At 46.2% G+C, this 24,912-nt stretch overlaps 10 protein-coding genes across 10 annotated transcripts; 6 read left to right on the top strand and 4 right to left on the bottom strand.

Annotated features, from left to right (window-relative positions):
* Window positions 1–30: 30 nt before the first annotated feature.
* On the bottom strand, window positions 31–2,683 carry GGS22DRAFT_159879 (UPF0016-domain-containing protein). Its single transcript, XM_047960853.1, has 3 exons — window positions 1,697–2,683; window positions 735–1,629; window positions 31–659 (listed from the first exon to the last, which is right to left on the bottom strand). Exons 1-3 carry the CDS (start codon window positions 2,327–2,329, stop codon window positions 589–591), a joined length of 1,599 nt encoding a protein of 532 aa, XP_047819933.1. The 5' UTR covers window positions 2,330–2,683; the 3' UTR covers window positions 31–588.
* A 592-nt stretch (window positions 2,684–3,275) lies between these two features.
* GGS22DRAFT_159878 (uncharacterized protein) lies at window positions 3,276–5,799 on the top strand. Its single transcript, XM_047960852.1, has 3 exons — window positions 3,276–3,648; window positions 3,699–4,749; window positions 4,812–5,799. The coding sequence occupies exons 1-3, from the start codon at window positions 3,399–3,401 to the stop codon at window positions 5,632–5,634; spliced, it is 2,124 nt and encodes a 707-aa protein (XP_047819932.1). The 5' UTR covers window positions 3,276–3,398; the 3' UTR covers window positions 5,635–5,799.
* Window positions 5,800–6,741: 942 nt separating this feature from the next.
* GGS22DRAFT_159875 (elongation factor 1-alpha) lies at window positions 6,742–9,296 on the top strand. The gene is made up of 6 exons (XM_047960851.1): window positions 6,742–6,950; window positions 7,093–7,149; window positions 7,211–7,251; window positions 7,311–7,399; window positions 7,706–7,844; window positions 7,920–9,296. Exons 2-6 carry the CDS (start codon window positions 7,145–7,147, stop codon window positions 9,026–9,028), a joined length of 1,383 nt encoding a protein of 460 aa, XP_047819931.1. The 5' UTR covers window positions 6,742–6,950; window positions 7,093–7,144; the 3' UTR covers window positions 9,029–9,296.
* A 789-nt stretch (window positions 9,297–10,085) lies between these two features.
* On the bottom strand, window positions 10,086–12,716 carry GGS22DRAFT_187327 (mitochondrial inner-membrane-bound regulator-domain-containing protein; the record flags this gene model as incomplete). Its single annotated transcript, XM_047964573.1, has 3 exons — window positions 10,086–11,372; window positions 11,431–11,705; window positions 11,798–12,716. The coding sequence occupies 3 exons, from the start codon at window positions 12,714–12,716 to the stop codon at window positions 10,086–10,088; spliced, it is 2,481 nt and encodes an 826-aa protein (XP_047819930.1).
* A 313-nt stretch (window positions 12,717–13,029) lies between these two features.
* Window positions 13,030–14,387, top strand: GGS22DRAFT_123967 (MAGE-domain-containing protein). The gene is made up of 3 exons (XM_047958295.1): window positions 13,030–13,469; window positions 13,542–13,670; window positions 13,729–14,387. The coding sequence occupies exons 1-3, from the start codon at window positions 13,256–13,258 to the stop codon at window positions 14,247–14,249; spliced, it is 864 nt and encodes a 287-aa protein (XP_047819929.1). The 5' UTR covers window positions 13,030–13,255; the 3' UTR covers window positions 14,250–14,387.
* GGS22DRAFT_123964 (splicing factor 3B, subunit 5) lies at window positions 14,387–14,946 on the bottom strand. The gene is made up of 2 exons (XM_047958294.1): window positions 14,861–14,946; window positions 14,387–14,800 (listed from the first exon to the last, which is right to left on the bottom strand). Exons 1-2 carry the CDS (start codon window positions 14,861–14,863, stop codon window positions 14,525–14,527), a joined length of 279 nt encoding a protein of 92 aa, XP_047819928.1. The 5' UTR covers window positions 14,864–14,946; the 3' UTR covers window positions 14,387–14,524.
* Window positions 14,947–15,108: 162 nt separating this feature from the next.
* On the top strand, window positions 15,109–16,768 carry GGS22DRAFT_123962 (uncharacterized protein). Its single transcript, XM_047958293.1, has one exon. The coding sequence runs from the start codon at window positions 15,344–15,346 to the stop codon at window positions 16,685–16,687; it is 1,344 nt and encodes a 447-aa protein (XP_047819927.1). The 5' UTR covers window positions 15,109–15,343; the 3' UTR covers window positions 16,688–16,768.
* A 91-nt stretch (window positions 16,769–16,859) lies between these two features.
* On the top strand, window positions 16,860–18,572 carry GGS22DRAFT_159869 (uncharacterized protein). Its single transcript, XM_047960850.1, has 5 exons — window positions 16,860–17,347; window positions 17,476–17,640; window positions 17,729–17,791; window positions 17,863–17,912; window positions 17,979–18,572. Exons 1-5 carry the CDS (start codon window positions 17,294–17,296, stop codon window positions 17,986–17,988), a joined length of 342 nt encoding a protein of 113 aa, XP_047819926.1. The 5' UTR covers window positions 16,860–17,293; the 3' UTR covers window positions 17,989–18,572.
* Window positions 18,573–18,857: 285 nt separating this feature from the next.
* On the top strand, window positions 18,858–21,569 carry GGS22DRAFT_159867 (uncharacterized protein). The gene is made up of 4 exons (XM_047960849.1): window positions 18,858–19,183; window positions 19,263–19,329; window positions 19,440–20,173; window positions 20,223–21,569. The coding sequence occupies exons 1-4, from the start codon at window positions 19,172–19,174 to the stop codon at window positions 21,279–21,281; spliced, it is 1,872 nt and encodes a 623-aa protein (XP_047819925.1). The 5' UTR covers window positions 18,858–19,171; the 3' UTR covers window positions 21,282–21,569.
* Window positions 21,570–21,869: 300 nt separating this feature from the next.
* Window positions 21,870–23,800, bottom strand: GGS22DRAFT_159865 (phosphoadenosine phosphosulfate reductase). Its single transcript, XM_047960848.1, has one exon. It carries the CDS (start codon window positions 23,333–23,335, stop codon window positions 22,358–22,360), a length of 978 nt encoding a protein of 325 aa, XP_047819924.1. The 5' UTR covers window positions 23,336–23,800; the 3' UTR covers window positions 21,870–22,357.
* Window positions 23,801–24,912: the final 1,112 nt, after the last annotated feature.

Here is a 24,912-nt window from a genome sequence, read left to right as displayed (position 1 = left end):
TTTCGGCTCAAGCGAGCCGCAAGTTGTCTAAGTCAGGAATAGGAACGGGAGGCGGGGTAATTACCGAGACTCTTCCAATCTAGGCTTACGAGAAAGTACTGGCCTATGTGTCCAATAACACGATGGCGTAAGTAACTGGATAGGCTAGTGCCTATCTGTAGTTCAATGATAGATAACCCCCGTAGACATACTGTAGATACCCGAATTGTCGCCATTCCAACCTTCCGAAATATTTAATAATTTTACAATGTACGATTGATGATGGTTGTCGTCGGCCATCTCGAACAAGCCTGCTCATTTTATTTTCCAAACTCCACCCATGCAATAGGTCTGACCCCCTCAACACGTGAATCGGTATTCATGCCCTCTAAGAGTTGGTGACGATGATAATTATAATACAATGGCGACATGTCAGCTGTTCCCTCTCATCCCTTTACGCAGATCCGTATTAGTCGTACTAGTATTTCCGAGTTGGTGAAGCCCATTCATAGCTGGAGAACTCCTCGGTTCATCTCTTATGAAGCCTTGCGAACCCTTATATAAAAAAGGCATAGCTCGTTTCTCGGCAATTTAGAAGACATGAGAACGCTATGCGTAGAACGCCTCCACAAAGTAGATGAAGCCAAACGCCAGAAATGCAACGGCACCTCCTATTGTCACTACCAAAACATGCGAGTTAGCTATAATTCGTCCGCATAGGGTGACGGGGCGGCGCAAGGCCTGTCGCAACTTACCAACTCTCAGGCTGACTCTACCGGCAATAGCCCTGCCGCCAATAACTGCCACGCTGGTACAACAGGCGTGGCCAAGCACAGCACCTAGCGTCACCCACCAGTAATCCTGGCCAGCAGCCATAGCAATTGTCGCGATCTGACTGCGATCTCCCCACTCGCCTAAGAATGTCATGACAAAAGTCTGCACCCACGCCGGACTTAGGAGCAAAGAGAAGAGATTCGAGAGGCCGACTCCGAATCCGCGAAGGAAGCCGCGTTGAGGTGATGGACTCCTGCCTGGCGAAGTCGAAGGACTGCGAGGCGGGGTAGGGAATCGGGATTGGGATCTTGACTTTCGGTCGCGGTTGAGTCCCATCTCTAGAGCATACGGAGACAAAGAGGAACGCCGTCTACCTTGTTTTAGGGCCTGATGTTCCTTCTCCTGAAGCTCCATCTCAACCTCTTGCATCTCTGCCGTAACACCCTCGTCCGGATCCATAGCCATGCCCTCGCGTAACATTTTGGCGCCAAAAACAAAGAATAGCCCCGCAGCGAGGAAAGCCGTGACCCGCTTAGGAATTAGGGCTGGCACCGTATGACCCAAGACAGCGGACAGGACGGTCATGACCAGCAGGGCACCGAAGGCGGCTGAAAACACAACCATGCGGTCGTGTTTCATAGCCATGAGTGCGGCAACGAGGAATGTTTTATCACCAATTTCGGAGAAGAGGATCATGGCAAGAGAAAGAACAAAAGAGTGAAGTGGCTGGATAATTCCATCGTTGCCCTCACTGCCCTTCTCCCGCACATTAGTGGTCGACTTAGCAGGTTTGGACACATCTAGGTGGTCTTTATTAGCCGAGTTGGGAAGTGGATTCGGATCGTCGCGTAGTTTATCTGGTAGATCGGAGGGTTTCTATGAGGCAAGTTAGCTTATACCAGAAATCGCGTCGGGAGATGAAAGTAAAGTTTCAATGCCCTACCTCAAGTCCAGCGATGTCTTCAGGCGTCTGATGCAAGTCGATCTTGCCCTTTTCCTTCTTGTTAACCTTGTCGCTCGAAATCTTCTTTTGCTCGCTATGAGGCAATGGGGGTTTTTCTTTGGGGGTTTCCGGCACGTTCTCAACCTTCTCCCCAGTCTCTCCTTCTTTAGCCTTCCTGGCTTTGTCCTTCTGGCTCACCCCACCCTCCGTACCAGTAGTGCCTTGCTTAGGAGGTTGACGATGAGGATCGTCCATGACACCATCGTTGCTTTCAGGTATTTTCTTTCCATCGATGACAGTTGGATCTATTGGTCTATCCTTCAGAATAGGAAGGGCTTTGGGCTCGGTGATGTCGTTGGCCTCCCCTTTTTTGCGACCCTTGTCGATGCTCACGAAGGGGCCCTCATGCGGCATTCCATCTTTTCCATCTACAGGGGCATCTTTGGTGCCTACGTCGAATTTAGATGGCTTTTGGGACGTGACGGCCGAGTCGAGAGGGGGTTGAGAAGATGCGCCATCGACACCAACGTTGGAAGTATCCTTCGCGGATTTCGCGTCCAGTGCAGAGGTGACAAAGGCTAACGAAGGTAAAAGTAAAAGAATAAGCGGTGCTCGTTGTGGGTCGAGTCTCATGATGGGCACGGAGTCGAGTAATTTCGTGAGATTACAAGCGACCGCAATATGAGAAGTAAGGTTACGGCGGTTCTACAGATGCGACCGCCGCTCTTGAAAAGATCGTGGATGAGCTAATGCAACGAAAGGGAGACGACACGATTATGAGATCTTCCGAAACGGAGATGAGCATAGACTTGATATTCAGAAACGACTGCGAGAAAGAGAAAGAGAAAGAGAACTCCAGACGAAAGAAAAAACCCGGCTCCAAGCAATGGTAAGAAGGCTGAATATTATTATAGAGTATTGTGTTGGACAAATCTGGAATCTTTGTAAAAGGGGTGAAGAACTTGGGAAGTTGGAAAATGAGAGAGGCAGTGCATCAAATCAATCATATGCGACAGTACCATACTAGGTACCTACCTCCATATGTCACTAGTTCCAGGCCTTATTAAGTAATCCATCAATCAATGCCGTTTACGTACCTAACAAGTGTAATGCCTTATATATTATAAGTTTATAATAAGTGCCAAGTACCAAGTACGCATATACATAGTAGTTACAAAAGTCGCCTTTGAAACATCTTGCTATTAGAAACCCCTGTCGAGCTTGGCAGCAGCAGTCGGCTATCACAAGGTAGTCAAGTACAAACTACAAAATTTAGTAGTATATATCTCGATATATCTCCATCCAGCGAGTCTGAACAAGCAAGAAAATAAGATACATATATATCTAGAATCGCATAATTGAGAATTTCAATTACATGCAAGTATTTATACTATGTGGCGGGTAATTCTTAGTACCTTTATTTATTATTGTTAAGTGCCTAGTAAGTACAGATACCTATTGACGTTTTTACTACACATGTGGCCCGTGCGGGTATCGAAGCTGTTTATTTATGTACCTTTTTCATCTGATTGGAGAACTACCCTAAGTAGGCCATAACAGAAATAACCCTTTACCCTAACCCTGATGAAATACTTGAAGTTGTTCCATTATCAGTACCAATTTCCTACACGGTTTTGAATAACTCCAGATTGACCAACACTCTTGCTACTCTCACTAAAGGAACATAAACCTTAATTCTATTATGGCTGGGCGTCGCCGTCCAGTAACGCGCCAGACAGAGTCTATCGATCCTATTAGTAGCCATGTCACAAGGCAGACCCGACAAAGTGCCAGACGCCCTGAGCCTTCTACAGAATCTGAATCCCAGCATCAACTTGAAATGTCTCGAACCAGCACCTCACGTCGTCGCCGCAAGAGCCTTGAAAGTGTTGCCATGGATAATTCTCCAAAAGGCGTTCCTAAGCATGATGGGCCGGGATTGGAAGATCAAGGTATTTCGCTTCTACTCATCCTTGTAAATTTATATCTAATCATTACCTAGGCTTACTTCCAGTAAAGGAATATACTTCGCCCCAGAATACTCCATTGTCTGGGACAGAGGACTCTCATGTATCACCTGAAATGAATGCTGATAGAATGCAAGACATGCTTGATTTTGACATCCCTAAGTTAACACGCTGGTCCGGTAAACTATACGATATCTTGTCCACTCTCGACGGTAGCAAGTCAAATGTGGATGATCAGGGAAAATTAAGCAGCTACAGGAAATCCTATATTCATGCCCGTCTCCCCTTTGCTACCGGTAAAACGCCCTTCCTCAAACCTGTTCACCTGCCCGAAGAGTATGATCAGGTGGTGCGAACCAAGATCCAAGGTGCTATCTGCTCTGGAAACCTCGTGTCACTCCTCACATTACTTCTAGATGTCGAACTAGGGAAAGAAAGGCCATGTGCAGTTCTTGAGCAATTAAATGATACTTTTCCAACTTTATTCATCCCAGCTTTTCCCGAGGATAACGACGATATTAAAAGGATCTTCGACCTGGCATTTCGTGTTCGATGCCGCCTTCTGGTCGAGTCACTTGTCTCTGCCGGCTCTACTACACCGTTCGAAGGATCCTTCGCATTAGCTACTGGTATCTTCTGTAGGGAGACTATAGATGATGCCGACAGCGCCCGAGAGGCATTACGCAAAGGGCCATATAGACCGCTTGCTGGGATAGAAATCAGCGACTATGAAATTCCCCACAGAACTTATCGGGAACTCATTCAGGAATTTATGTCCAAGTTCCCCATTACCGATATCTCTACATTTCAAGCATCTCTAGACGCAAAGCTCACCCAGGCATCGATCTTCAGTGATATTAGGTCGTGGGCTCTCAGGATGTACCGGCAGCTCAACAAGACAACAGGCCAAGACAAATTCTGCCATGTAAATGCTACCAATGAAAACTCAAGGTCTCGAGTGCCCATTGAACGCGCAGAATCGGAATCTTTGTTTGTCGATAATGGCGATGGGGCCGGCGATGACTCGAACTCGGAATCGGATATAGATATTGGGGGATATGATCAACTGCCACTACAAGGATCCAGGTAGGTCTAATCATAACCCTTTGCTACTCTGTTCGTGTATTGAGACGTCTAATACTTCGTAGCCAGAATTATATCAATAGTTCCGCGACTCTGACGGCTGTGAGGGAGAGTGAAGAAAAGGCCTTAATGCACCCAATACTAAAATCACCTTCAGATCAACGAGCCGTGAAGGGGAAAGAAAAGGCGTCAGATACGAGGGATGCAATACGTCTCCTGGAGCCAGGGCAGATCCTCGGGCCTGCGCGGAAACGCTCGTGGCCTGATGGGGATAGCGATGATTTTGAAGTGAATGAGCAACTACTTCTTAGTGAGCCTCGGGGAGTTCTTAATAAGCACGCGACTATTCAAAGGCCATCATCCTCGCGTCCACGATTCTCCAAACAACCTCAGTCTAGTAACTATCAGGACCTATCACCGCTGGCCGCAAGAAACCGAGAAACTTCTAGCACACAGCCACCAGATGATTTTCAAGACGATTATAATCTACAGGGTCGAGACATTCTGGTACTTAGCCAGAATGCCCGGAATATTCGGCGAGCGAATCATTCAACCAAACCCAGACAAACCCGCACACCATGGTCTGCATATGATACATCGAGACTTGTGGATCTAATAGCTGACCCTTCGTTAAACTGTTCCTGGAGTGCAATGGAGAAGGCAGGTGGGTTTGAGCACCCACGAAACCAGCAGGCCTTGCGTGACAAGGCCCGTGGTCTAAAGGTTTGGTATCTTGAAGGTGACAGAATCTTGCCTCCGGGCTTCGATCAGGTTGCTTTAGGTCAAAAAGAGAAGGACTCAGTCATCAAGTGTGGGAGGAACCCCAATCGACGAGAAGATGACCTAGATGAAACCGGTCAAGTTACGAGTAACATATGGGCCGGATAAGATTACGAGCAAACATTAGTTCATTGGCTGTTTGCTCAATTTGCATGTTAGCTCGGGTCTAAGTAGTGGAGAGATGGAAATATCTATATAAGAAGCTGGGAGAGTAGAAATAATTCACTTTATGATCTTCCATATCTTCCCATACCCTTAAGATATCTTTTCGGGCACGGTTTATTTAATAAAGGAAACCAACCTTAAAATTTACTTCTTACTATATGTGCATTCCATGATTTCATAATTTCATACCTTCATGACTTCGTGACATCATGGTTAGGTACCTATCTTTTAAAACCTGACATACTACCTAGTAGAAAGGACATTGGCACAATTTTTTTTTCATATATGTAAATTTGCAAAGTATTTTTTTTTTTTAAAAAAAAAACATCACTAGGTGCTTGTTCCTACCTACCTTTTAGGTTGTTTATTTATTGACGTTGATTCCTTGCTTATCACAAGCAACCAGAAATATACCAGGAACCCTAGAAGTGACTAAGGTCGAGCACAACTGGTTTTTATGTATTTAAAGAATACTTACATAGGTATTTAACTTGATGACTCCTTATGACCTGATAGTAATGCTAGGCATATGTAGAGTAAAAAGTATCTATGTAGATCAGTGCCGCCCGTTTGCAAGATCACAGGACGGAGTTAATTGTGAAGTCCGAGCTATGTAAAGTTGAAACATAATATGGTATGGATGCTTTCCCATACATGAAATTCCAATAGCCGCTTTAACAGATAAACAGGACCCAATGAGGCTGCGTAATACCCGTATCGGTGCGGAGAGTTTGGCACGTTGGGCAGCTATTGAAAAAAAAGATTTTCTTCCTTTTTGCCTTCATTCCCCTCTATTAAGGTTTCATGTTTTAGGGTATTGTACCAATGTACCTAATATAGACACTGCAAGCTTTTACGCGCTGCGCGCATCGGCCTGACTCACAAGGGACATAGGTACTTGAATATAACGGGAAAATGTATAAATCAATTAGGTTTATTCCCGGGATCGTTTAACTTAAAAAGTTTCTGTCCAATTAAAATGGATGAAATGTGAAAAGCAAGTACCAAGTACACGTAGAAGAGGCAAAATAATAATAATAATAAAAATCAGTTTGTGAATTTGGAAAGAGGGGTGGATAGTCACACAGTCGAGGCAGGAAGGGCCTGAGGAGGGGCAATGCCCCCACAATCAAATTCTACCTGGCCACCACCCAGAAATAATTTATAAACCCAAACATTACACCCTCAACTTTCTTCTGATTCCTCCTTTTGATCCTCGTCTCGCACACCGTTAATCAGAGCATTAACACCTGCTGAACGTGAGAAACCATTCCTCCCACTTCCCAGTTCTTAGTTCCCATTTCTTCCTACCTCCTACTTCCTACTTCCCATTTCTCTATCATCCATCATTCATTACCACAACGTTTGGCAAGACAAAACAACTGATCATTGCCTACACAGTTTTACGTGTCACCCTTCACACATATTCTCAACTCAGTCATAGCTTGTCAAAATGGGGTATGTGAATAACTTGATCACAGCTTTTGCAATGCGTTCTCGTATACTGACAAGATCACAGTAAGGAAGACAAGACTCACATCAATGTCGTCGTCATTGGCCGTAAGTTTTCTTTGATGAGAATCTGCACACTGATTTCCGATTTCTAACAAAAATATTAGACGTCGACAGTGGAAAGTCCACCACTACCGGCCACTTGATCTACCAATGCGGTGGTATCGACAAGCGAACTATCGAGAAGTTCGAGAAGGTCGGTTAGAACCTATTTTCCCCATCCTTTTACCTTGATATACCTACATCATATTCCATTAGAATCGGGCTCATGCTTATTCTCGCATCTCTGGAGTTAACCTCTTTGTCCTTTTTTTTTTCCTTAACCGCGTGCCCCTCTCTTATCTTCTCTCATGTCTCACCCCCACCGAGGGGCACAAAATTTTCTTACCCCGCTCTGACGTTCTGCACAACATTTTGGTGCACGGAGCAACCGACCTGGATAAATGCCAAGCACCAACTAAGCCAGACACCGATGGGGCATGTCAGCTAACCCACTCAATAGGAAGCTGCTGAACTTGGCAAGGGTTCCTTCAAGTATGCCTGGGTTCTGGACAAGCTCAAGGCTGAGCGAGAGCGTGGTATCACGATCGACATTGCCCTCTGGAAGTTTGAGACTCCTAAGTACTATGTCACCGTCATTGGTAAGTCATCACAACAATCAATCCTAACTCAAGTGTCCTGTTACCCTATCTCAAGTACTAACAAGTAGCTTCTAGATGCCCCCGGCCACCGTGACTTTATCAAGAACATGATTACTGGTACCTCGCAGGCCGACTGCGCCATTCTCATTATTGCTGCCGGTACCGGTGAGTTCGAGGCTGGTATTTCCAAGGATGGCCAGACCCGTGAGCACGCCTTGCTCGCCTACACTCTTGGTGTCAAGCAACTCATCGTTGCCATCAACAAGATGGACACCACCAAGTGGTCTGAGGACCGATTCAACGAGATTATCAAGGAGACGTCCAACTTCATCAAGAAGGTTGGCTACAACCCCAAGACCGTCGCCTTTGTTCCTATCTCTGGTTTCCATGGTGACAACATGTTGGCCGCCTCAACCAACTGCCCTTGGTACAAGGGTTGGGAGAAGGAAGGCAAGGGTGGAAAGGTTACTGGCAAGACTCTCCTCGAGGCCATTGACGCGATCGAACCCCCTAAGCGTCCTACGGACAAGCCCCTCCGTCTCCCTCTTCAGGATGTCTACAAGATTGGCGGTATTGGAACTGTTCCTGTCGGCCGTATCGAGACTGGTATCATCAAGCCTGGCATGGTCGTCACCTTTGCCCCTGCTGGTGTTACCACTGAAGTCAAGTCCGTGGAGATGCACCACGAACAGCTCACCGAGGGTGTTCCCGGTGACAACGTTGGTTTCAACGTGAAGAACGTCTCCGTCAAGGAAATTCGACGAGGAAACGTCGCCGGTGACTCCAAGAACGACCCCCCGGCCGGTTGTGATGATTTCACCGCTCAGGTCATTGTCCTTAACCACCCTGGTCAAGTTGGTGCTGGTTACGCTCCCGTCCTAGATTGCCACACCGCACACATTGCCTGCAAGTTCGCCGAGCTCCTCGAAAAGATCGACCGACGAACAGGCAAGTCTGTCGAGAACTCTCCCAAGTTCATCAAGTCTGGTGACGCCGCCATCGTCAAGATGATTCCCTCTAAGCCTATGTGCGTTGAGGCATTCACTGACTACCCCCCTCTTGGTCGTTTCGCCGTCCGTGACATGCGTCAAACCGTCGCCGTTGGTGTCATCAAGGCCGTGAACAAGAGCTCCAAGTCTGGTAAGGTTACCAAGTCTGCTGCCAAGGCGACGGGCAAGAAATAAGCTTGTCTACAACAACCCTACTGCCAGCATAAGATGTATCTCGTTTTCGGATCATCAGCTGCCTGGGACTCTTCACGACTTGAAAAATGCCCCTACACGAATTTCCTTTAGTTTTACACGATCTGGTCTCTCGGACGTTTGACTTCGGGGCACAATATGAGAGGAAGGGTTAGGGGCATATCGCGACAAAACTTTCTCATCATGTGCTTTTAGCAAAAATAGAGTCATAGACCGTGATTCTTCTTATCAGATGCTTGCGTGATTGTGATGTCTAATTAATTGTTACCTTACCGCCCTAAGTTCTCCATGAACGTATTTTTCTCACAATCATATAGCTTCTACCTCTGCCAAGATCTCAAACGGCTTACGATTTACTTTGGGGACTACCCCTTATCGAACGTGCAGCCACTGTTTTCTCTTATGCGTGCATGTACAGAGGTGCCGTTCAAAAGGGTTTACCACAGACGAATCCCTTTCAAGTGCAATGAACAGCTGTCAGCTCGGATGCCAGCTGTAGGGGCAACTGCCGTGTTGCCTCGAATAACTCATCAACTTTAACTACTTATTTCTTTTAATACACGACCTTAGCTTTAAATTTTACGTGTTTATGAATAATACTCGATATTAAGTACTTATAAGGAGTTTTTATTTACTTAGATCTTAAGGCGGTTGTAAAAAATTAATTGAAGGTTTAAGAGGTAATTGAGGAAAATGGGCGATATGACCTGCCAGTTGGCAATCAAGAGCTTGCAGCTGGTCGCGTCACTGACAGGGATTGGCGCATGGTAAAATCTTTTTAAAGGCACCTCTGTATAGACGGCTGCCAGGAAGCATTGACGTTATTTAATGTTTTGATTGGGGTTTCCCGTACATGGATGGGGATTGGGCTTCGTTCATCTGCCTAACACATAAGCCATAGTACCTGGAAACCTAAGAGACAGAGTTACATAACCTTCATAACCTTCATAAACTTGCGACTAGGCATACAATTTGCGCGAGGTACATTGAACGAATCCAAATATCCTAGCTGTACAATGCTGAATGCGTAGCTACTAGCCTAAAGATCTCGTCTAGTAGCTAAGTTTCCTGACCATAGACTATCAGTGCGAGCAAACCTCTCACAAGTGGCAAGGAAGTCATCGTGCAGTTTGCTCGTGTCTATCTCGGAGACCAAAGTTCCGTCCCCAAATCCAGGCTCTAGGCTGACCTCGGTTTTGTGTCCACCTGCTTGTTCCGCGTCTACGGATGCATATGTTAGCTGAAACCCTTCGTACGGCATTGAAACGGATCGTCGGATTTCAAGACCGGCGAACATGTACGGAGTACTAATAAGTTCGTTTGGATCTGTGGAAGGATCTCCGTCTATGGAACGAATATTGGCATCTGAGGAGCTGAAGAGACGCTTGGGGATAGGGAACTTCTGCCGTGGTGGCATATCGAATTTTCCACGTGCTAGGTCGAGGCGTGCAGGCTTGAGGAAGTCGGCAAGAGGCTGCCAGGCGGCGAATTCGGTGGCGTCGCCCTGTAGTTCACAGTACTGCTCCTGCATAAAACGTATGTCGACGGGGGATGCGGGAAGCATTACGTCTGTGATGTGCGTTTGTTTGATGGCGTGTAAGCTTTTAATACCTTTAACCTCGTAGCCCAAGATCGCAAGGTGGAGCTCGAGGCGAGGAGCTAGAAGAGTGGAATGCTCTCGTTTAGCTTTACTCGTTCTCTCCGGCCAAAAATGAACGACTACAACGCTTTTCGTTTGTATGAGCGCATGGGCCGCTTCATCATTTTTTGCTTCCAGTCTAGCAAGGTGAAGAGGATGCGGCGAGACGGGCGCGAACGCGCGCAGGTGGTTGGTGGTCGGAAGGTCAAGTAAGGGGGGCGGCGAGGTCAATGGGTCATTTTCGTGTAGTAAATAGCCAAAGCCCGCTTTAGTTGATACTTGATAAGATTCTGCCCACTTTATCGGGTGAGAAGGGAACTGTGTGTTGGGTAGGAATTCCTTGTGCTCGTCGAACACGGACGCCTCCGCATGTGGCTCAACTGGAAGTGTGAGCCTTTTAAGCGTACTCTTCATCGCTAAACGATTACCCTCGGATGCTAGTGGGAGCATGTAACGAGCCCATTGGCCCATTCGATCTTTCCATCCCAACTTCTCCCTGCTTACCGCATCTGCAACGAACCGCCCAGCGGCTTTGTCGTCTAGACCCGTCACATAAAGATTGGTGGTCGTCCCTGGCTGTGGAGTGAAAGTGGTAAACAGTAAGCGGAAGACGACTTCGCTCAGATTTTCCAGACGCGTGAGGCCCTGCGCGGCGCGCGTTTTCAACTCTATCCAAGTAACTTGGAGCTATAATAATACTAATTAGCACGAGAAATGAGTTCCTATATAGGAGGTCGTTGCTAACCTGATTAGGATTTTGTTTCCTTCTGACATGCGTGTTCGTAATACGCCCAACCTCTTCTAGATAGGCTTCATGTATGGGCTTGCGAGCGACCAGACTCATCGCAAACGTCTTAGATGTGATCTGTTTGATTGTGTCATACAGCTCTTTTACTAGAATAGCAACTTTCGGTTTTGATGTGACGAAACGTAGCATCTTCTGATCCCGAAACGCCTCAATCTTTTCGCCAGGATCTAGGCATATTTGGCCCATAACAGACATCCACCGTTGGGTTCCGCCTATCATTATGGGTTTAGCGAGGTTATTTTAGGGGGCAAGGGGTAAATGATAAGTGAGAAGGGACAAGGAGAAATAAAGATGGGAGACGTACGCATTAAGAGAAGAAACTCGCTGCTTTGAACTATCACCCTCGTCTCGCCGAGTCCAGTGTCGAGCTCTCCTATAGAAAGGTACCAGCATTCACGCATGATTCGAACAGCCAGCTTCTCTTTTGGAGTGGCCGAATCGGATATGTATCCATATAGACTAGGATCGATTTCTTCCGGGATGATCGACTGACTACCCAGTGGTGCCCATGGTGTGATATGCTTGATCCAGTCCCCTCTACCGATGGTTGACTTGACATCGGACTTGGACTCGAACGGAACGGGCCGTCTATGATGGTCAAGGTAATCACTAAGTTGTGTGTTAAGGAAACCGCCTATCAGCAAAGCCTGTAATTTACGGAACTCCCTTTCGGATAAGACAGTCTCCGTCTTAGGTTTTAAACTATGGATATTCTTACGAACCTCCTCGGCGACTAGCGGTGTTCGTTGGCTGTCGAGCAGCGCCTCGATATCGGTATTTCGGTTGTTAAGCTCGCCTTCAGCGTCATTGGAATGAATTGGGATGTTTTTCCTTCGATAAATGCCCCCATCTCTCATGATGATTACAGAGGCAGGTTTGCCAAGCATGTCAGAGTCAATGCTTTGAGCATCTTCTGTGAGAATTCGATTGCGAGAAAGGCGTCTCTTCGGTTTCAAGAGGGCTAATCTCTTTACCCCTCCACGTTTCTTGCCGTCTCCATGGTCTCGATATTGGGGACGGTCCTTACTACTGGATGCCTCACTATTCACTTCGGGAAGTAGATCGTGATCAATGGGAGCGGAGGATTCCGTAGAGAAGGGGCGAAAAGTTGAATGAAGTCTGAATGTGCGACTGGATACTTGACTAGGGTGAGTATACTGACGGAGAAGACGTAATCGGCATCTGAGACAGATAGACCCGCCATATACACTTGAAGCAATCATGAAGGGTGTATTGCTATCTTCTACTCCTCCAGAGTGTGAGTGTGATGAGTTTGAGAGAATGGAGAATTGCGCTTGAACTTTTTTTTTCTTTACTTGCTTTCCTACTAGGTAATGGACTAATCAGCTTCGACTTATGCATATATGCACATAAATGTAAACTTTAGATTAATTGCCAATTATCGATAAGTCATTTTCTGTCCAGGGTACCTATCCACTAGGTACATAAGTACTTCGTATAGCGTACACGTCTAGTACAAGTACCTAAGGTACAATGCCGACGCGTTATTATCCTAGTATCCTAGACGCGTCGTCAGGTCTTATCCCCCGCCTTAGGACCTGCATGCAGGCATGGTACGTATTTATGTAGATAAGGTTATCTACCTAGTCTGCTAGCATACATAAGAAGTATACCATGCTTCTTCATATTCTTAATTCGTACATCGTAAAAGGAACTAGCTTTAAGCACATCCGATTTTCCGACAAGTCGGTCAGCCAAAGGATCGATTTAATTTATCATTCCTCAAGTCCAAATTGCGACAATGCCTGAGACTCAGGCCCGCCGACGTCGCCAATCGCGCCGTAACAATGAGCGGGACGATTCTGATGTTTCTGAAGAGGACCAAGATGGTGACGTCGAAATGGGGAGAACGGGCGATGGCGCAGAGGACCAGCTAGTGAAAAAGCTCGTAAGATATGCCCTAGCATGCGAGTACGCGAGGATCCCTATCAGGAGAGACGGCATTAGGGATAAGGGTAAGCCACCTGAGTAGCTGCACAAGGGGTGATTTGTCTAGGAGCATCTACTAATCTACTACAATAATATAGTTTTGGGAACCAATTCCAGGTCGTTTAAGCGAGTGTTTGAAGGAGCGCAATCACGACTCCAACAGGTTTTTGGTATGGAGATGCTTGAATTGCCTGCCAAGGAAAAGCGCACACTTAAGGAAAAGCAGAGTAAGGAGAATATGAATCATTACACCCAACTATCTCATGCTAATCAAGTGTCCTACAGAGGCGAACGCTAGGAAAGCTGCATCGCAAAATACTACGTCCTCACGACAGTATATCTTAGTTTCTACGCTGCCACCGGAATACAAATTTCAGTCCATTATCGCGCCATCGAAAATACCAAGCTCGTCTGAAGAAGCTGCATACGTCGGGTTTTACACCATGGTTATCTCGTTGATCGTACTCAACGGAGGAGAATTGAGCGACACGAAGCTAAGGCGATATCTTGCCCGCATGAATGCTAGCCAGAATTTGCCAATGGACAAGACCGATAATGTTCTACAGAAGATCGTGAGACAGGCCTATGTTGACAAGGTGGTGGAAAAGACTGAGGGCGATGATGATGCCATAACCTGGTGCATCGGACCCCGAGGAAGAGTTGAGGTTCCGCCTGAGAGCATTGCTGCCGTTGTTACCGAAGTATGGGGTGATCTCCCGGATGACTTCAACAAGAAGCTGCAGAGAAGTCTGGGGATGCAGAAGCCTCGGCAACGCGAGGCCGAAAATAGCATTCTCGAGGAATGAGGTGTAGATTAAGGTTGGTGTACCTAGAGTACTTGGCGATTATTGATCATGATATGATAAATAACGGTGCACGGTTAGCCTACAGACATGTATCTTTGGCGCAGCTACTGGCCTAAGCTGGCCGCCAAAACCAATGCGCCATGCTTCAACAATTCTACACTGTATTGTCTAAATGGATATGAAAAGAGCAAATCTGGTCGTCTCTAATTCTTCAATCTGTCAAGCATACCAAATATCCCTGCCACTCAACAATTGACCGATTTGAGGTTTCCTGATCAGGTAGGCCTTTGTACGGGCTCTTCGCCTTCGCGTGGGGGAGGTGCACCACATGGTTGTATCATCTTTCGTAGAAGCTGGGCTCGGACTTTTGCGGCAGGCTCATTCTGTGCGAGCGAGATGTAGGCCAGTTGGGGAGGATGGCCGACGAAGCTGGAGTAGGTGTCACGCGCAACATTTGTCCTCCATTCCCACGAAGTTGTGTCTGGGTGGCCGGTGCCGATGTACTTCGCCTGAAGTCGTTCAAGTTCTTGCTGGGTACGCAATTTGTCCGCCTATACGTCGTTAGTCGACAATCAAAGAAGGTGACGAATGATAGTAGAAGTTTGGCCTACCATGATTAATATGTAACTGTGTATTGGCGTTTGGATAGTTGACGGCTTGGTGAGTTAAAGAAATATAAATGCCCAGAAAGATACTAGGTACAAGGTAGCATGGAGGCAGGAGGTTAGCCCTTAAAAAGACTAGCGCTTTGACCTACAAAATGTTTACATAATATTAGACCATATCCAGAGGTACGTATATATGTACTACATACCTAGTACATACTTAAGATTCAATACATAGTATACTAATCATCATTCCTTACATAGATCACTCGATCTTTTTACGACACAGTTTCGAAAGCAATTTATTACCTATACAAGTTAAAGACTAACTAATTTCATTAGTCCCGTTTGAAGGGAATTGGCCCTAACCCTCGGCCCCCTTTAGCACGACGCGCTCGCTGCTGAGGGACAAGCAGCGCGACAAAGATATAAGGCTTTTTTCTCCCATAGGTCTTATCATTTTTCTACGTCGCTCAGATTAGTATTTGTATGGCCGGAAGTATGCTAGAACCTTGGGATGAAGTTATCGCCCTTCAGAAGGAGCGCCAACTTTGCGTGGACGATGTACAGGCCGTCAAGGCGTCTTGTATAAAGGATCACAGCAAGAAACATCCGCTCGAGTGCCCAGATTGCTGGACTCGTCTCCTCAACCGTATTAGAGATCGATATCTAAACTCTGCTTCTAAGGAATGGTTTTCAGGTCGACGGCCATTTCTACTCGAACTTGATACCATGTTTTCCAAGGCTCACGATTCCGAGGTAGATCTAAAGACCATCGAGCGGCGCATATTGGACGAGAAGAAAGATTGGTACAGAGATAAAGTAAAAAATCTGGGACTTCAACATGCGACCAAATCTCCATCGGAGGAACGGGCTCTGCAGCAAAGAATTGGTGACCGGAGTGTTCCTGTGGATCAGCTTGCTTCGGAACTGAGGGGGGCTTTTAGTGACGGCGCTATCCAGAACCAACAAGCGTTCAATGGGTTTATAGATCGATTGAGGCTTGCCAACTCTCCACAAGCACGGAATGAGGCCTACATTGACATCTTCTTCCAACCCAGCCACGACACCTCCGGTGCCACAAAATCCCAAAAATATATTGAAATGGTTAGAAACGGAACATCGATTGCCGACACGATCAGTGCAATGATCCGTGATCGACATTTAGCCAAGGGGGAGCAGGATCAGAAACAAGCACTTTATAAGAAACTCGAGGAGCTTAAGAGAGCTAAGGCAGCTCATGAGCTTGACAAGGCTCGAAGAGACAAGGCTCGGCAGGATAGAGCTAGAGCAGCCGCGCCCCCTAACGACCAGCATAGTCTCCCCCCGTGTTCAGTTTGCTCGAAAACCCCAGACACGCAAGATTTTACCATATGCCCTCTATGTCAAATACTTGGCGATTATTACGATCTTCCTATCGAACCTACGTTATTCTGCTCTCAAGAGTGTAAAGATGAGCGCTACGACCTACATGTTGGAGCAAGACATGAATGCACCTCTGGCCAAAATTGTGTCCGTCTTCACGACGAAGATGTGGAAATGGACGAGGGTGGGACTAGTCTAGTATTCTGTCGAGAATGTGTAGAAACTCTCGGTATTCCGTCCATTTTTTGCTCATCCCGCTGCTTTAACGAGAATTTCCGGTATCATCGGAATACTGTCCATATTCCAGAATGGAACAGGACCGAACACAAGATTGATGACGAGGATCAATTGGAGTTTGTTGCGGAAGACAAAACAAAGTACCATGCCAAAAAGATTGAGGAGCACTTTGTCGCGTTCGATGATATTATGGTAGAATGGCAGCGGAAGATGAGCATTGCAGTAAAATAAAGAGCCCAAAATTATAGATATTAATACTTCATACATCCCGCTAAGATTCATTTTAGGAGAGGACACAGATTAAGAGAAGGGCAATATAAAGGTAAAGGTTCATTATATCAATGTCCCTTAAAAAAACAACACGCGAGTATTATAAATTATAATCGCATTTAAACATTTTAACATTCCAAGTTGGATACCTGAGTACCTAGGTACATAGTTACGTACCTGTAAAATACCCTTACCCCTCACAGTGTGCTTCGCATTTTCTACCTACCTACCTACGTTTCCTCAATGATAGGTATATCGGAGTAATAGTTCGCACATGTTACTCGTCGAAATTTGATAACTCCGATCCTTGCTCGGCGCCGATTATGCTTCATTGGCCGAGACGAAACTGAACGGAATAACGAAGAATAAAAAGAAGGAATAAAAAAAAAAGCTGTCGCGATCGAATATCGCGGGCCGGCATTTTGTCTATCGGTTGCATCATCATTTCTACGTCTTATCTCTAAATTTATCCAACTACCAGCACAGTCAATCAACCCATATTTTTTTCTCCTTCTCTTACTACGTCGTATCCCCTTGAAACCCTCTCTCGACGTCTAACTCATCGACATGTCTATCGTTTCGGCTCTTAAGGGCGACTTGCCCCAGCAAGCCAGGTCACTGGTGAGGCAACTTTTTCCCAATCCAAAGAGTTTTAACCCTCTACGACTTCGGCTATCTTGGGAACTGAAGCATACAAATTCTACACCCGATAATAAAGAACGAAGCTAACATAAGCCTAAAAAATTCAGTACCGGCAGCTCTTACGCCATGGCGAGCAATTCGAGGCATACAATTTCAGAGAGTACGCGAAACGACGGACGAAAGACGCCTTCAGAGAAAGCATCGATGTGCACGATCCCAGGGAGATACAAACACTCATACAAAGGGGGCTCAAAGAGTTGCAAATGATGAAGGTACGGGATCTATACACCTGGGATATGATATGATGCATATAGTACGATGGAGTCTAGAAGCTAACAGCAGCTCTTTCTTATCCTACAGCGTCAAACCGTTATCAGCAAATTTTATCAACTCGATCGATTAGTAGTCGAGGGTGGAATTTCGGTATGTTATTTGCAAAGCTCCTCTGTCCTATTTAGTCGAATAGCTTCACTAAATATCCTCTACTATAACAGGGCAAACAAAGCGGAAAATCTGGAGATATTGCGCGACAAAAAGACACAGGGTGAGGATAGATGCCCATTTCCGGTGGAACGCGACCGATACGGGGGTAGTCGCTAACTTCCCCTAGGTGGGATTAATATTACACTACCTAGTGCCTATGTAAAAGCCACAAGTCTCGGTCTCGGCCATGGTGTAGGGGCAACTATCACCATTTTCGTGCACTTTGCCTCTTCTACCCGAAACGCATTAGCATGTACTATTACCACGTCGATTACAACAAAGAGCCGCTGAAACCCGAAGCTTGCTGGCATCTAGCCTCCTATTCTGCGAGAAGATCGAGGATCAACTGAGAAGGTGAATGGGGTATTCCTGGACAAGGATACGAGTCTAAGCTCGTGAGTAGAGTGCGTTACAGTAAGATCGCTTGACATAGAACATTACAGATGCATTCTGCTCGGCATATCTTGCCTAGCCCTCCGAGGGGTTAATGCATCTTAGATGTATCTTATTATGGGAGGAAATGGAATCATCACCGAGGTCTACTCAATGTGCTACAACACTTTTCACTCAATGCAAAATAATATTGATCGTGGTTATTCTATTCTCCCTCTTATATTCCCGATATTTCAATAATTACCCAATACACACAGTTGTCGAGATCCATTTCGTAATACACACGGCTTGCGTAGAAGAAAGAAATGAATGAATGGCAAGATATATACTCCATCGTAAATATAATAATGTATGTATTGATACAAATAGAAAATAATTACGCCCTCTTACTAACATTCTAGATAATAGTACTCTGTACAGAAGGTGTATTTAATCTTGGAAGTGTTTTTCCATAAGTGGATTACCAGCAGCTAGCCAAAGAGCCATAGATTAATGCAGCTGGCACGTATTGCGGCCCGCTTTTTCATCAGCTGTAAGCAATCTACATATGTACCTATTAGTCCTAGCGCTTAGACATGGTATGTACTGGTGGACTCAGGCATGCATTAATTATCAGGTAAATCGATTTGTTGTCGCGTTTCAATTCTCCTACAACTGTTTAAGTTGCGCAATGGATAGTCATCACGATTAATTCGCAATATCTGTCCAGGTATTTTTCAGCGCACCGTCAAAACGTTCAGGGTTCTCTATTTCCTGGATGCACCCCATGTTTCGAGCCCATATCCTAATGCCTGCACTAGTTATTTAGGTCATTGTCTTAATCATTGATGTCTCCTCTCCTACGTCGCCAGAAAACTTTGAATTAATCGACACTGAAAATCAGGAAAGAGCAAAGGTCGCCGAGTCGCGCCCGATATCGCAATTATTATGGCTCCAAATGTACGGACACTGAATATCTTAAGGCGATAAGTACCACAACTGCTATCTGGCCGTTGTTGCTAACAGGATACACCTATAGTTTCGCCAAAATACGCAAACGCGACGTGGAAACCGAAGCGGGTATGTCGAGCATGACGACTTCGAGGGTACGTATACTATCATTCGCTCTCTTCCCGCCGACTGATATTTCCATGTTGTCCACGTTGCGCAATAGTACCAACTACCAAGTTTCATATTAACACCCAATACTTCACAGGTTTACCCGTTAGACAATGGCGTCAAGAATGGGTCAAGATAGCGCCGCCACCCCCTTCTGACACCACCCAAAAGAATGACGTATGGGCAATTGAACTTCCACATGGCATGCCCAAGGACTCGCATTTACTTCCCACACATACTCAAGAACTATTAAGGGCGGCTCGCTCTGGGAGACTATACAAACGCCCACCGCCTGCCGAAGAAGAAGAGGTCGACCCAGATGCCGCCCTGGCTGAGAAACCAGACAAAAAAGAAGAGGACCCGAGTACTAAGGGTTACCAAGTCAAGGTCTGGAAACAAGTCGCTCGCAATGCTGAGGGGTCTACTATCTCGCATCTAGCTAAAAGGAGGAAAGGCCTCATCACCCTATCCTCAAGTATCCCCGCTGGCCCATCATCTGGGCCTACCATAATGAAAGCTACCGTTCGTCGAGTCGACGCTGCCGGTAATCCGTATACACAGGAGATCACATTGAACGAAGGTCAGCCCGTGGACGGAGAAATTATATCAACCACCATCGTACCGATAGTCAATCCTGCTGCAAGTGCCGATACGCCTGTCGCTGCAACACCAGCAAGAAGACGACCGCCTCCACCAAAGAGAAAGCCTAAGGGTCCTGGAAGGGGACGTAAGAAGAAGCTGCCTTTACCCGTAAATACGCGGCCCGAGGTAGTAACTACAGACGTAGATTCTACTACTGGGAGCACGAAATTAAGCGGTCCAGAAGTTGGAGTAAGTGTATCTCGGATGAGATGCTCCCTCCTTTATTAACTGTTTACAGAAAATCAAGCCGGGCGATCTATCTGAATCTAAGAACCAGGATAGTGAAATGGCCGATGATGATGAGGGGGACGATGGCGAAGATGATGGGGAGGAAGGCGATGATGGTGATGAGGGGGATGAAGAGGATAGCGAGATGCCAGATGGAGACGGTGTGGCAACTTTCCAGGTCGAAAGTGAAATTAAAGACGAGACAAAAGCTGGACCATCGCCTGCATTGGAAGCTTCAACAATCGCGCTAGCAGAGCCTCTCACAGAGGCGACGCCGGTGGACGTTTCAACCGAAGCTAGCCTACCACCTACTAAATCACCTTCGCCCCCTCCCAATATCAACTTACCCCCTACTCAATCCCCTCTGCCGCACATTCCATCGCATTTTGAGGGAAGTCCACTCAGAAATGTTATGGCCGCTGCCACACCAACAACTGATTCATCATCAAAGTTTACGCTGGAGAATGGAGAGCCCTCGAATCCCATCACCACGTTCGAAACTAGGCCGCCTGAAGTGTCTTTGGAACCAACTCCAGTGCTCGCCGAACCCGCTAGTTTGGTTGGCCCGAACGAAACGAAAATAGACGTAGATGTGGAAATGTCTGGTGTTTCTCATACGGGACATAGTGACATCGTAGAGCAACCCACATCGGTCCGCGGAAGGCAGCAATCAGGCGACGCGGCTTTCACTAATATGTTGCCAACCCCAGATAAACCCCACGTCGAAGAGAGCCCTACAACGCGTCCCTCACCAGAGCCTACAGCTGTGCCAGAAACTCTAGGCGCCCTACATCTGATAGAGGACGATGTTCCCAAGACATCCATGAACATTGAGTCAAACCAAGAGCCACTGGGTTCGGATACGGCGCCCGCGCCTGTGGATATCACCTTGGCTCCAGAACTCGTCGATACTAAAATAGAACCTACCGTGGTAGAAAGAGCAGAGGAGAACGAGCCTGAAAGCCCTGATTTATTCAGTGGGTTAGAGGCCGCTTTGAATCAACAAGGCGGACCAAGTGAACCTTCAGCTCCTCCAGAGGTCAGGACAGACATGCACAAATCAGAATGAATAGGGTTGATGTGAGTCTGAAGGACACGGCGATAGGACTAAACCCTTTCAGAGAATAGACATGCCGAAGACGAAAGGTACCTAGACATTGTTAAGAAAACTTTATATATGGTAAGACGGTTGAGTCTAAGGATTGGAGTTGTAAGGTGCATGATACCTACCTACCTCGTAGGTATAAATATTTTTAGAGGTTGTCAGTAAGGTACCTCGCTTTGTCACATTTATAGCTATTAATTTACGTACAGCCTAAACTCTAGATAGCTACGGGAATATTTGTAATTATGTACATATCCATGGATGTATCTAACCAGGCATAAAATAAGCAATACCTACATGTACCTATGTAGTAGTAGACATCAATCATCGATGACTGAGTGTCAGCTCTACTCATTTGGTACATATACCTGAGGGGAAATGCTGATTAATATTGAATATTACTTGCCTAGGTATGTAGGTACAGTCATGGATTATATCTGTAGTTGCATATACGTACGTATAGGTAGGTACAGGTACTCCGTATCTAAGGCTTTTAGTTTGTGATGACGTCTGTCTCCCCACATGATCATCCACATATGTAGTTCCCCTCATCAACGATCCGTCACCCTTCAACCTCCGGTCTTTTATCAGAAAATTGCAGGTCCGTGTTATTTTAAATCAATCCACATGCGACAACGTTGAAAAGCATACAGTGAAAGTCAAGGTAGTATTCGTACTACGAACAGGTATCTAACTTCTTGATGAACAATCTCCTAGACATATACAGGTCTATGCCCAAGTGCAAAATAGGTACGCCAAAAACACCATCGCCAATGCAATATGTACCCGTTCAACCCAATTCCCGAGGTTTCGACCACCGATAGAATATGCAACCGATAAAAAATGGAGCAGTGCCCCCATCCGCCAGAATGGCGTTCAAAAAGAACGACGGCTCTTACTAACAAACCGTTGTAAGGGTAATCAGATAGATTGTCCATTCATCTCTCCCTCTCCCTCTCCCTTGTTCCTTCCATCCCCTTCTCTTTCTCTTTCAAATTTACCCTTCTGCCTACCTTTTTATGCAGAACTAGCATGAACTCTCATTCGATCTCTACTTTCTGCTCTCTTTCTACCCTTTCAAGAGCTGCTGTAAGTTGTTCCTCCTCAGCCTTACGCTGCACTTCTTCAAGATATAGAGCATACCGAGACTTCTTGTTGTGGATGCCACACTCTGTTTTGGCTTGGCCTTTCCACCGACCAGCTCTCTCATCCTCGCCTGCCGAGACCGGGGATGTCGAGTGCCAGTCGCCGACGGACTTGTATCCTCTATCGAGAAGTTCATTATATGGAACATTGTTCTCTGTGATATACTCTTTGACCTGGGAGAAGGTCCAGTCCACTAGCGGGTTAATCTTGACGATGCCAGTCTCTTCGTCTACCTCGAGGACACCAATCTTGTCACGCTCGCCCCCCTGAGAACGTCTTCGGCCGGTGAGGACGGCAGCCACGTTCAGCTCCGAATAGGCTCTCTGTTGCGGTTCGACCTTAGCAATCCAGTCATACAGCTCGGCTGCCGTGTCATACAGTCCCGCGCCATACCTCTCCTCGAACTCCGCTGTGGTGCTGACATCATTCGGCCTGTACGTGTGGATGCGCACATTTGGATACCTCTTCATGACCCTCCCGACTAGGGCATATGTTTCCTCGAAGTGATAAAGCGTGTCTAGGAAGATGAGATCGACAGGCGATGATCCCGGTGATTCTTTCTCGATCTTTGAGAGCATGTCCGTGGATACTAGGCCGGTAAGACCGAAGGCAGTTGATTGATATAGATTAGGGAAGCAAGCTTTGACGAAGCGGAGTCTGTTCATGGCGGTCATATATCCCAGTTGCCGGTTGAGATGTTTTATATGTGGTTGTGTGAGCGTCAGCTGAGGAAGCTCACTTGAGGATCCCGCAGTCGATGAAGTTCCCGAAACATATCCCGACTCCAGATCAGTTACCGGCGGTAGATTCTTAGATGTGAAACGTGGGGACGATGAGTTCGAGGACGGCGAGACGAACGACTGTGGTTCCATCCTGGCTTAGTATATTATATATATATATATATATATATATATGTGTGTGTGTGTGTGTGTGTGTGCGTGTGTTTAAAACTTCCTCGGCTGGTTGAGTGAAGTTCGGGCCAAGGAAGCGAATAGGTATGGATATTGGTGCGGTTGGGACGGGATATGAATACAGGCAAGACCGCTGAGAGCAACTGAAGTATGGGTTTTGCTAAGCTTGAGATATTGACGAAAGCAGGGGCGAGAGAGAAGAATGACAGAAGAGGACCTGAAGAAATCAATATGGGGGAAAGCGTCAGAGATGCCGTTTGAGTTATAAGGGGGTAATAAGAGAAGCCTATCGTCCGAGTTGGTAGATACGTGCCTCCCCCCGTACTCTAGTGCGTAGTATATACTAATTAATTCGGCGACTAAAGTATATTTTCTTGCTTTCCTCTGGAAAATACATGACTAATCCGGTTCTCGGGATGTACTGGGCTGTTATAAATTGGTCGCCTACAGAGCTAGGGGTATTGCGCGATCAGCTTAGATGGGATATTACAGGTGACAGGTGGTAGCTTGAAGACGTCAAGGAATCTTAGAAATTTCAAAGACTGATCACGACATCGGCGCTAGTATAGTCGCAACTACAAAGCCGTGCGACTGATTGGCCGAACACTGGGAACTCTTTCTGCAGCAGGCAAAGCCGCAAGGAGATCTACATAGTAGATAGTACCTAGTAACTGTGTAAGAACGTGTACGGCATCCTGATTCTCATCAGTACAAACCTACTAGGTAGTACGAAGTGACAGGAACAGAAATGAATCTTGACACTTTCTTACCCAAGCACATGGGTCAGTACATTTTATACACTGATAATACTATTCTGGAGAAACCAGATAATTATTCTTAGTCTTCTAATATCCCTATACATATAGCATGGCCGTGTATATATTTAAAGTACCCTAATCTGCCTGCGTAAAATTCGCTACATATCTAGTACGCTTTGCTGATAACATGAGAACACGTTGATAATGTCTAGGTCCGACAAAAGATATAATCGTCTTTCCCATTTCCTGTTTGTCCGATTACTGTTACCTATTCTATCTCTTCGGGTTGACTGGTAGTTCTTCACGTACGATGATGTCTGGATTCTAAGCCTTATAAGGACACCCCGAAGAATGAATGTCGTGATGCTTAAATGATATTACGATTTGATAGCGGTTGTCGGAGTGTTAAGAGTATCTACTTTTCCTTTCTGTCCCCCCCCTCCTTTTTTTTTCTTTTTTCTTTTCTTTCTGAAAAAAATTGACACGGAGACGAAGTTCGATGGATCCGGGTCTCGGTAAGAGGTTGTTGCGATGGTTCAAGAGCCGCCTGGACGGTTTATCGGGACCGATAGCCGTCCATAGATGATCTGCATTAAGCGGCTAGGTACCCTACCGCATTCGACACCCTGCTACCATGCTGGCAGCATGATGATGCTGCCATGCTACCGGTATGGTGTCATATTGTACATACCCACCCAGTACATAACATAACCTAGTACATACTTATTGATCAGAAATACCCGTATTTCAATTTGACATCTACGGTAGTGTACCCGGTCT

This window comes from Annulohypoxylon maeteangense, assembly GCF_022496945.1.
Source record: "Annulohypoxylon maeteangense strain CBS 123835 unplaced genomic scaffold GGS22scaffold_6, whole genome shotgun sequence".
Taxonomy (NCBI): domain Eukaryota; kingdom Fungi; phylum Ascomycota; class Sordariomycetes; order Xylariales; family Hypoxylaceae; genus Annulohypoxylon; species Annulohypoxylon maeteangense.
Note: the sequence above shows the minus strand (reverse complement) of the source record. Positions and strands in the feature narration are given on the sequence as shown.

Excerpts from the sequence above, each read along its gene's own strand:
- GGS22DRAFT_123962 (XM_047958293.1), top strand. The coding sequence starts at position 15,344 with ATGGCCGGAAGTATGCTAGAACCTTGGGATGAAGTTATCGCCCTTCAG.
- GGS22DRAFT_159867 (XM_047960849.1), top strand. Across the intron at positions 19,330-19,439 it reads CGAGCATGACGACTTCGAGG|GTTTACCCGTTAGACAATGG; the intron begins GTACGTATACTA and ends AATACTTCACAG. Across the intron at positions 20,174-20,222 it reads TAAGCGGTCCAGAAGTTGGA|AAAATCAAGCCGGGCGATCT; the intron begins GTAAGTGTATCT and ends AACTGTTTACAG.
- GGS22DRAFT_159879 (XM_047960853.1), bottom strand. The coding sequence starts at position 2,329 with ATGAGACTCGACCCACAACGAGCACCGCTTATTCTTTTACTTTTACCT. Across the intron at positions 1,630-1,696 it reads AAGACATCGCTGGACTTGAG|AAACCCTCCGATCTACCAGA; the intron begins GTAGGGCATTGA and ends CTTGCCTCATAG. Across the intron at positions 660-734 it reads TAGAGTCAGCCTGAGAGTTG|TGACAATAGGAGGTGCCGTT; the intron begins GTAAGTTGCGAC and ends ATGTTTTGGTAG.
- GGS22DRAFT_159869 (XM_047960850.1), top strand. The coding sequence starts at position 17,294 with ATGTCTATCGTTTCGGCTCTTAAGGGCGACTTGCCCCAGCAAGCCAGG. Across the intron at positions 17,348-17,475 it reads CCCAGCAAGCCAGGTCACTG|TACCGGCAGCTCTTACGCCA; the intron begins GTGAGGCAACTT and ends TAAAAAATTCAG. Across the intron at positions 17,792-17,862 it reads TAGTCGAGGGTGGAATTTCG|GGCAAACAAAGCGGAAAATC; the intron begins GTATGTTATTTG and ends CTACTATAACAG.
- GGS22DRAFT_123967 (XM_047958295.1), top strand. The coding sequence starts at position 13,256 with ATGCCTGAGACTCAGGCCCGCCGACGTCGCCAATCGCGCCGTAACAAT. Across the intron at positions 13,470-13,541 it reads AGACGGCATTAGGGATAAGG|TTTTGGGAACCAATTCCAGG; the intron begins GTAAGCCACCTG and ends ACAATAATATAG. Across the intron at positions 13,671-13,728 it reads CACACTTAAGGAAAAGCAGA|AGGCGAACGCTAGGAAAGCT; the intron begins GTAAGGAGAATA and ends AGTGTCCTACAG.
- GGS22DRAFT_159875 (XM_047960851.1), top strand. Across the intron at positions 7,252-7,310 it reads CAATGTCGTCGTCATTGGCC|ACGTCGACAGTGGAAAGTCC; the intron begins GTAAGTTTTCTT and ends CAAAAATATTAG. Across the intron at positions 7,400-7,705 it reads CTATCGAGAAGTTCGAGAAG|GAAGCTGCTGAACTTGGCAA; the intron begins GTCGGTTAGAAC and ends CCCACTCAATAG.
- GGS22DRAFT_159865 (XM_047960848.1), bottom strand. The coding sequence starts at position 23,335 with ATGGAACCACAGTCGTTCGTCTCGCCGTCCTCGAACTCATCGTCCCCA.
- GGS22DRAFT_159878 (XM_047960852.1), top strand. The coding sequence starts at position 3,399 with ATGGCTGGGCGTCGCCGTCCAGTAACGCGCCAGACAGAGTCTATCGAT. Across the intron at positions 3,649-3,698 it reads GCCGGGATTGGAAGATCAAG|GCTTACTTCCAGTAAAGGAA; the intron begins GTATTTCGCTTC and ends ATCATTACCTAG. Across the intron at positions 4,750-4,811 it reads CTGCCACTACAAGGATCCAG|CCAGAATTATATCAATAGTT; the intron begins GTAGGTCTAATC and ends AATACTTCGTAG.